The following is a 10,130-nucleotide window of genomic DNA, read 5'->3' on the forward strand; positions in this document are numbered from 1 at the left end:
GCTTCTGTGATCTTCCTTCTTACCATCATGACAGTTCTGGCTTCCTCTGAAACAGTCCTTTCAAAACCGAGCCAGGTTGCAGTTTCCCTGTGGTTCTTGTTCCAATTGTTTGGGTTTGTCCTGTGCACTCGGATCACCACAGGGGACAGTGTTCCCAGGGTGGTAAGTTCCCTTAAGTAAAAATACATGTAACAAGATAAGCTGGCCTGTTTCATGGGGTACCAGTTCTGAAGGAAATCCAAGTTCTGTGAATTCCCTGCTGGCTGTCAGCCAGGCAGCCTGCCCCACGATCCTGTGTGGGGAGTGTGTGTGTCAATCCCTCACACACCACCTCAGATAATGCTGCCCTGCGAAGATTAGAAAACCAAGCAGGACTCTCTTCCAGCTTCTGTCCCATGGCCATCCCATTTTGGTAGAGCACTGGAGTTTGGTAGTGCATGTGGCCAGCACAATGAAATCCAGAATTGGATTTTTGTTGGGGTACATTTTCACACTCATGTGGGGATCAGTAGAGCAGAATGGCTAAGAGCATGGACTGTGCTGCTGGACTGGCTGTGTCACCTTGGGCAGGCTTCATACTCTCTATTGGCCTCAGTTTTCTCATTTGTAAAATGGGCATAATAATAGCACATACTTATTTAAGTTATTGTGAAGACCAAATAAGACAATGCATATATATTCTGGTGCTTAATAAATTCTTTATTATTGTCATCATACTTTCATTTTGTCTACTCGACAATTGTGAGTGTACTTGGCCAAAGCTGCCTTGGCTCCCCAGTCTCCAGTCAGAGCAAAGCTGGTGGACTCCAGTGTATTCCCTGAGCTGTTGTTTCCCTAAAAGCAAGCACGGAGGTTGGCTGTCTTAGCTGTTGACACACACCCACTTCATAGCATAGATACTTGAGTGGATGGTAAAGTCCTTAAGGGAAAAGATCACTCAATCTTCAGTTTGAATTCCCCATGGGGCCTGACAAGGTGGGTCTAGCAGATGTTTAACAGAAGAACGAATGAACAGATGACTGGTCAGGCGTCCTCCAACACCAGAGGCAGAGTTGACATTGAAGAGCCCATCACTCAGATCCAGAAAGGGCCCTGACATTCCCCCCCAGAAGTTTCCAGGATCTGGAGTGAGTGATGGTCTCCCTTCAGGAACCAAGCCTGCTCAGGCTGAGGGCGTGAAATGAGCAGAGCTTTGGGCCTTCCTCCCCTCCATTCTTGTCCCTTTCGATCAACTTTTTGTAAAAGCACCTTATTTGGCGAGACTCACTTAGACATTTGGCCACATCTGCAGGATCACAAACATGGGAACAGGCAGGAGAGAAGAGGGGTGAGGGCAGCTGAGAACACAAGGGGCGTGGGGGAGCAGGAGAGGGCTGGCATCACTGATGGGATTCAAACTCAATTTTTAAAAAGTGGCCAGTGATGAAAAGACACACCGAAGGCTCTGCTCCACTTCTCAGCACCGGCTCGATGCTCCTGAATGGGCCTGCAGAAGAGTATGGACCCAAGACTGCAGGCTTCTGGGTGGATTGTGATGGGACCCCAGCAGAGCCGTGGGCACGGACTCCCTGAGAACATCCCTTCGGAATCTGAGTCCTTGGGTGCCCTGCTTCAGAAGCTGTCTACTCCCCATTTCAGAAGGCAGACTTTCTTTCTCACCATCCCTTTGAAGGCTGAAGGCTCAATTTTGTTTCACAAACTGGATCATTGTTGGCCCTGCCCCACCTGACAGAAGAAACTTTCTAGAAGGCAAATCACAAGGCAGTTAGTTATCCCTTCCCTGACAATATTCAGGGACCTTCTCTGGGAGGGTGGCCTTTTGAAAGTGGCTTATCTTGGGACCGTCCCCCGGAAAGCAAAGACAGAAAACCTTCTCCTATGTCTGCAGCAGTAAAACAAAGAAGCGACAGGGTGCAGACGAAGAGCTGTTGTTGAGGAAGCAGCAGACCCAAATTCTGTCCCCGCCCTGTTATTACCACACTGTGTGGAGCCTTATTTAAGTCACTCTTGGCCAAGATGGAAACAGGAAGAGCAGGATCCAAATGCATTTTTCCGAGGCCAAAACTCTGTACATGAGCTATCAGGGAGCACAAAGAATTGGTCGAAGACTGTCTTCTGCTTCTGGTCCATTCTCTGGCCAGGCTTTCTCTCTGTCTCCTATAGTCTTCACTGGGTCCAGGGCTCTTGGTCAGGCCAAGTGATGGAGGTGGGGACTGGAAGGTGTGCATATGTCTGGTCTTGTTGGTGAACTCTTCTATGGAGTTTTAGTCCCTCCTTCCAGTCTTTGCTGGTTTTGGTCCAAACTTATAAAAAGTTCAAACTTACGGCGATGGGTCTGGTGTAGAACAGGGTAAAGCAGGGCCATCTTGGTCAAACTTTCATAGTCACATCAAATGGGTGGGCTGGTTGTTCTGGTCTCTTTCCTCCCAGTTCCACAGACATGCAAGGTGCTCCAGGCCTGTTAGCCAGTCTCCAACCACACAGCAGAGATGGAATAAGAGCTCTCTGCACTGGGGAGACCATGTGACACAGCCTCCATGACTCCCCCCAATTTTTCCCCCAGTCCAGCTTGATGAGGGCTTAAGTTCCACCAAGAGAGATTCATTATTTTAGAATAAAGCTTTGAGTCCTGTTAATTCTCTTCTCCCCAGATTAATCCTTTGAGTTGCTCTAAGGCATTTATAACATAGAGCACAGGGTTTTAGAGTGTTCATTAAATCTTCCAACAAACCCTCATCAGAACCTACTCTCTGCCTGGTACGATACTTGGTCTGGAATTCTTTCCAGAGGGCTATACAAGTTAGCACGGGCTATGGCAATACAGGGATTGGAGAGAAGAAGTAGACTGGCACTCCAGCCAGAGAAGAGGAGCAAGAGACTGGGTGGGGACATTGGGACAGGGAAGTGGCAAGAGGCAGAGACAAACCCAGTTTGGGGGCAAGGTGCAATAGTGCAGAGTTTCTGGAGGTAAGCGCTGCACTGCTGAGCGCTGGGCTTTCTGCCACTCAGGTGGGGACGTGAACAATCGTCTGAATAGCGCTGCGCTGAACACAGTCTCTTCTCTGCCTGCCCGCATCTGAGGAAGAGTCCTCCTGCCTTCTCTGCGTCTGGTTTCAAGTCTGCCTGCCTGTCTACCAGGTTTCCAGATGGTGATGCACAAATGGGCTGCTGAATACCTTCTCTGGGTTAAAAAAAAAAAAAACAACATAGCAGGACAGAGAGAGAAAAACAAATTCTCCCCAAAATACCAACTCCTGCCCCATTTTGGAAAAATACAAGCAGTAGAGACTATCCCAAAGGTGTCTGAGAAGATCCGGATTATCTTATGTGATGTATTAATGTCTTGAGATCAGTTATGGCCTGAGAGCAAATGCAGGTCATGCGGGGATCTCAGCCTCAGCCACAGGAACCCACGAACATCAATTATCACAATATTTGTTAACCCAGAGATCTAACGCTGCCTCAATGTCTATCTGAAAATGTGACCGATATTCAAGACACTCATAATGTACGCTTAGATATTTATAGATCATAACTGAATTATATGTTCCCCAAACAAAGTAGTACACATCAGGGGCCTTTGTAATGTAGCAATTTATATTTGAGCTCCAGCTTTAAAATGGACTGTGTGATATGTATCTCTTTGAGTTTCAGTTTCTACAGGGTAGTCATAAGAGTAAAAATAAGTAACCTTTGTCAGGGACCTACCGCATGCCAGGTGTTGTGCTCAGCACTCTAACCCGGGCTCATTATTTCAGTCATCAAAACAATCTCATGAAATGGGCTCGCATAACCAGTTCTCACCACCACCAGCGTGTGACACATAAGGAAACTTGGGTTTAGAGACGTTATGTGATTCTCTCAAGGACGCACAGTCAGTAATGCCTATATATTATCTCATTTACCTCTCACTACACTTCTGTCTTTGTAGAGGTAGAAACTGGGGCTTGGAAGGTTGACATAACTTCCATCAGAAGGAGTGGGGTGGCATTTTGAGAACTGTCCTGTTTGACGGCGAAAGTTATCTTTACATTACTTCAAGATAACTCGAAGAAACACACACACACGGCGCACACGCACACGCACAGAGGAAGATATCCTAACTCTGGGAAATCTCTTATTTATTGGGAAGATTATGTCTGGCCGGTAACCCCACAGAAGCAAATCCCCTACCGGGATTAGTGAAACTTTGCTAATCTTATCAGCACAGCCAAGAGCCATTTTTGCAAAACTCAAGTTCCCCCAGACACCTGATTCCTAGTATTTAGAAGAAGAGTGACCTCGATGGGGAGTGGGCAAGAATCCTGGAGCTGCCATAACCCTTCTCTCACACTCGCCTTCTTGCCCTCAGAAGTCACTCTTACGTGGATGTGATATCTTCTTTAGCCCAGCTTTATCCAAGAACAGAAACGACACCAGCATTTCACATCGGCCAGCACTGGGGCATCAGAATGTCTGGCTTGGGCCCTGTCCTCTACTGCTCACCAGCTCCCAGGGGGCAAGTCTCCCAGTGCCCTGAGCCACAGTCCCTCATCTGTAAAACAGAGAAATAGTAGTGCCTGCCTCCTGGTAGCACCATGAAGATCAAATAAGATTAGACTACGAGTAACTCAAGGGCGTAGACTGTATGTCATTCATCTTCATGATCCTGGAGTCTGGCAAAATTTGTGATAATAAGCATTTGGTAGTGAATGAATGAGCAAAGGAACGTATAAATGGGGAACGCTTATAAACTACCAAGCACTGCAGAAATTAGGCCTAGGGTAATAGCACCTACACGGAATGCACCTATTTCGTGGGTTTTTCAATTGCACACTCTCTTGGCCTTCATTCCTCATCTACGATGCAAGGACACTGTTGTGGATTTTTTTCCAGGCCCCTCCTGGCGCTAAGCTTCTTTGATTCTGTTGCTGTTTGCCTTTTAAACTACCAGTATGTACTCTACTAGCTGGCATCCTTACTTTTAAAAATCTTTTTAGTTTGAAGTGATTTTAGATTTACAGAAGAGTTGTTCCCCTGATCTTATCTTTCAGAACTCTGGTTCCTTGATCAACACTAAGGAATTATCACTGGTACAACCCTTAACTCCAGACTTTGTTTGGATTTCATGTTTTCTCACTAATGACCTTTTTTTGTTCCAAGATCCAAACCAGAATACCATGTGGCATTTGGCCCATGTGGCTTTTGAGATAAAGAGCTCACTATTGCATTTTTGAAATTATTGGGACAGTAAGATTTGGGGGATAGTAGGATGGAAATCTAATTAAGAATTCATCCTGAGGTAAGTGTGTCCAACATCCTCTGTGCATGTTTTAGAGAACTTCAGGAAGTCTCAAAGACCATCCTGCAGGGCAGCAAGTGCAGCTAGCCAAAATGAGAGGTGAACAATAAAGCTGGGCCCTATATTATAGGTAATGGGATCCTGAAAACTAAAAATATGAACAAAATGGTTTCCTCTGCTGGAAAATCTGCAGGCTTCTTTGTTGAGTGTGGGGGGGACACCGACTGGGATTTGAATTACCCAAAGCACTCACTAGTCTGATTTAGTCTTGCATACATATTTAGTGGTCCTACTATGCACCGACATTATTCTAGGCCCTGGGGAATATCCTACGCAGCGTCAAATAAGACAAAGTCCCTACATTTGTTAAGCCTGTTTTGAAGGAGACAAACACTATACAAACACAAATCAGCTAATGACAGGTGCACCACAGCAAACATAAAGCAGGTTGGGGAGTAGAGGGTGGGAAACTTGGGTTCAGACAAGGTGGTCTGAAAAAGACTCTCAGAGGAGGGGGGTGCTGTGTCCTGAGTGCTTAGAACCATGAATCGGGGGCATTGCTCTGTACAACACAGAGCCCTGCTCTCCAGTAGAGTCAGATTATGGCAAACTGAGTTTCTGCCCTCTATTCTCAGCTTCAGATTGACCTTAATGCTAACACAGGTCTTGGGACAGTTTTCCTTTCTCCTCTTCTCCATCACATGACTGGTCTTTGGTGAATTCATAAATTTAAATTGTCAGCTGTAAGAGAAGCTGCCATTTAAAAACACCTTCCTGAGATCCTTTGAAACCCAGGGCCCTCCCTGGGGGTTGGGGGGGGGGTGAGGGAAGTAGGTGCCAACAAACAGAATGCTGTTCTTTTGAATTCAGGCTCCATGTAAATCTGGCTTGCCCCAAAACCAGCCTCATCAAATTCCAGATTCATTAAACCTTTATTGACCGCCTGTGATGTGCCAGGCATTTCTTTACATTGAGATTTAGAGTCCCCCCTCTATACATTTCTCCTGCATGCACACAGTGACACCCCCTATTGTGAGGCGGGTGCCGCACCCTCCTTTTTTCCGGGAATGAGGAATCAAATGCTCGGGATCACAGGGCTAAGAGATGATAGAAACAGGAGCTGTGAATCAAGATTTCCTGGTTCTAAGACCAGAGCTCCATCTACCACATGACAGCTCAGCCTCACTAGCAAATTCCAGCTTCCATTTTGCTCCACACAGGACCCACATGTCCTCTAGCCTGTGCCACGTCGAGTTAGAGATTCCCTGAGAACAACCGAGGCATGCCCTGAAATGGCAAAGTGCCACTCTTGGGACTCAGGGAAAGCCTCCTGGTGGCCATTAATAGGGGAGCCGGCTTGCACACTCCAGAATATGGCCCCTGAAGGGGTGGTTTTCTACAGAGAAACTATAGTGAACAGCAGTGTTACGAGCCACCCAGCCCATGCTTGGAACACCTTTTATTTTATTGATTTATTTTTAAAGATTTTATTTCTTTATTTGAGAGAGAGTGAGCAGGAGGGAGAGGGAGAGAATCTGAAGCAGACTCCGTGCTGAGCACAGAGCCCGACGTGGGGCTCAACTGCAGCACCCCTAGATCATGACCTGAGCTGAAGCCAAGAGTCCGACGCTTAACAGACTGAGCCACCCAGGCACCCCATGGAGCACCTTTTAAATCTGTGCTTCAGTTAGCCTGTGTCTTTAGTAGGTCCTATATATCATTGTCAAATCTGTGTTTTAGACTCCTCCTCCCTCTTAAAATAAACCTGCAAGCTGATTCACTTATACGAGGCAGCCAAATTCACAAAACCGTCCACAGCTCTTCCCCCAGAGCAGATTACAAGCTTGCAGCCCATGGGAAGTGTAACTGCCCCTCACTCAGCCTATGAGCAAATTCTTTCCTTCCAGATTTTTCACTGGGACTGAAGTCTAAACTCAAAGCAATAATCACCTAAAAAAGTGCTTCTGGGGTAATTGGTATCAGACCTGGGGCAGTTGAGTTTTACCATAAAGGAACTGTTTTTCATGTTTGTGCATTTTTCACTCTGTGATTAGCAGAGTAGGAGGCAACAGGGGGTGGAAAGGGAGAAGGAAAATCGTTTGAGTCAGCACAGCCCAAAATGTGGAGGAAGAGGGTGGAAGAGTGATCTTACCCGTCAGCCTCTTACTGGACTCCCATTGGCCAAAAAAACCCATCTCATGTCCACTCCCTTCCTCTTTTGCTTTGCTTCAAACAGTCTGGGAGTTAATGACAAACCAGATGCAAGTTGGCAAGTTTAAAACTAAACATCATTTGCCTTCTCTCCCTAGCAGGGATAAACACAAGGATCAACAGAATGCAAGAAAAATCCAAATGCATTTTCAAGGCCAAACAGAGCAGGCGGTATTGGAGTTGTGGATTCTTCTGAGATCACGTAGTGTGACCACTCATTTTCCAGATGAGGTAGGAGCCTAGAGAGTTGAACCCCTGGGGCAAGGTCACGTGGCCTTTAGAAGCTGGGTCCGAATCCAGGCCTTCTGACTCCGAGCCCAGGGCTCTTCCTTTGGAGTTAAGAAATCATCTCTGAGCGCTGTTTTACTATATGGCTCTAAAAAGGGGCATTAGAAAGGGGCCCCGCCCATATAACGGCCCCCTAGATGGGTGGACTAAGGTGGTACTGTGCTCCATGCCAGGCAATGGGCCTGGCTAAGGGGATCTTTGAGGTAAGGCTGGACTCTGAGTTGGTCACCTTTCAGAAGGAGTTTTGAATAATTAAATCTGCTCACCAGAGGCAGTGGGGTAGATAAGGGAGGCCCAGTAAAGGGCCCCACCTGCAGCTGCTTACTTGACCCACTCCCTATTCCTTCCACAAGCTGAGCCCCTCCTCAGCCACAGTAACCAAGCTGGTCCCCAAACCTCCCGGGCTCGGCTTCCACTATGACCTTGCAGATCCCATCCTCCCAGGATGAACCACTGCCCCGATGGCCCACATCAGGCGGGGGCAGCAGGCTCTCGAGAAGCTCATCACTGTGGCCAAGGACATACAGTTTGGAGTTAAGACTCACTAGCTCCAAATCCTGCCTTTACCACTTTTGGGCTGAGGAAACACTTGGGTCTCTAGACCACAATTTGTCTACCTATAAAATGACTTATAGATTTGTTTTGAGCATTAATGAGATAATCCATATAAAGCATCAGCATGGTGCTACCTCAGGGTAAACACTCAATAAATGGCAGTTGTTTTGACTACTCAGAAGTCCCCTCTCTTGCCTGGCTCCTGCACACATGCGTCAGTGTCTTTCCCTCCCAGGGTCTCATCATGGTTCAGTCTGCTGATTGTGCGGTCCCCCAGAGTTTGACCACCTCCAACCCACTCTCCACCATGTGCTGCTGGAACCCTCAGAGTCCTGCTCTCCAGAAAGCCCAGCGGTAGCTGGGCTTCTTCCTCACTGGACCTGCCTCCCCCAGAGCCCACATCCCCCATCCCACCCCCCAGGGGTCCTGCCGCCCCATCCAGGCTGCATGAATAGCCAGCCTCACAGGCAGTAGTACTGGGATGGGCTCCTGACCAAGGTCTGGGGCTGGGACTGACACACCCCACAGCCAAGCACCAGCTTGGACCATTTCCATGCCACTGACTGTGGCAGAGCCCAGTCAGGCAAGAACAGCACTTCTCCCTAAAAGTCTTCAGTAAACTATTTTCTGGCCTTGAAACCCACTTTAAATTCAGACAGAGAGAAGGACCTCGGTTCCTATAACCAAGAGAGCACATTTTACCAGGGCAGTAGAGAGGTATTTCATTTCCCTTCTCTTTGCCTAAATTTCTTTGTCCCGTCTCCCCCATTCACTTGTTTTAAATCTGCATTTCTCAAACTGTCCACGGTGAGGGTCCAGTCATTTATTGTCCCCAAACTCTTGTGGACCAATACCTTTGCAAAATAGTAAATATAAATTACTACAAAACGAAAATGCCATTTGGACATCACAACACTGTAAAGTGTCTTAAAAACTCTCAATTCCTGTACTGATCTTTTTGCAGGCTAGTAAACATTTCGCAGACCCACGGTAGTTCCTGGACGAAATTGAGAGGAGGGCTGCTTCTGGAAGGAATGGAACCACAGAGGAGCCCATCTGCCATGGGCACTCCCCACCCTGGGTTTCTGTCCTGTCATGTAGGCTGCTGGGCAGCCAGCCCTGCCCCAGCCCCCCCGAGAATGAGTTCCTGACCCCATCTTTAGAGGCTGGGGTCAAGTGGCCCCCAGGGGACGAATGTGCTGTCATGGCCGTGCCCCCCCGTCCAAGAGTGCAGGCTGCCCTTACCACTCCATTCCAGCTCTGTTGATTTCCTCCCACCAGCACTCCGTGGGCTCCCCGAGGTTCTGTGGCGTGGGCATGCAAGCGTAATTCCACTGTCTGTCCGAGCCTTCTTTCTTGTTGAAGATGCTCCTCACAGCCACCACCACCTGCCCATGGGGACACTGGTAGCTGAAGCCCTGCCGGTTCAGATTCACCCACCCATCATCACTGTAGTCGTGGTACTGCTGGTACGGGTACCCGTAGTCTCCGTACTGGCCCCAGGCCACGGTGATCAGTGGCAGAAGCACCCAGAGCAGAGCGAGGTCCATGCTGCTGGGCTTCTGGCAAACACTGTCACCCTAGGTCTGCTGGGCTGACCGTTTTGTACAGCTGCCGCTGACATGTGGCTTCCAGATGTGGGTGAGCAAGCTCCAACTGCAGCGTGTCATCGTTCAAGCAAAACTTTTCGGCGTGGAGATCTGGCTACAAGTCCATCCAGCTCGTTTTAAGGTGGAATTCTAGGAAAATGTAAGGAACATACAAATGAAAGAAATTCCCTGGAGAAAGAATAATT

At 47.9% G+C, this 10,130-nt stretch overlaps 1 protein-coding gene across 1 annotated transcript in view; it reads right to left on the reverse strand.

Annotated features, from left to right (window-relative positions):
• DPT (dermatopontin) overlaps positions 1-9,919 on the reverse strand; it is a 28,006-nt gene extending 18,087 nt beyond the window's left edge. The window contains exon 1 of the mRNA XM_036092775.2: positions 9,581-9,919. Coding sequence (XP_035948668.1) covers positions 9,581-9,885 — 305 coding nt within the window. The 5' untranslated portion in view covers positions 9,886-9,919. The remainder of the gene's footprint in view (positions 1-9,580) is intronic.
• Positions 9,920-10,130: the final 211 nt, after the last annotated feature.

This window comes from Halichoerus grypus, chromosome 7 (assembly GCF_964656455.1).
Source record: "Halichoerus grypus chromosome 7, mHalGry1.hap1.1, whole genome shotgun sequence".
NCBI lineage: Eukaryota > Metazoa > Chordata > Mammalia > Carnivora > Phocidae > Halichoerus > Halichoerus grypus.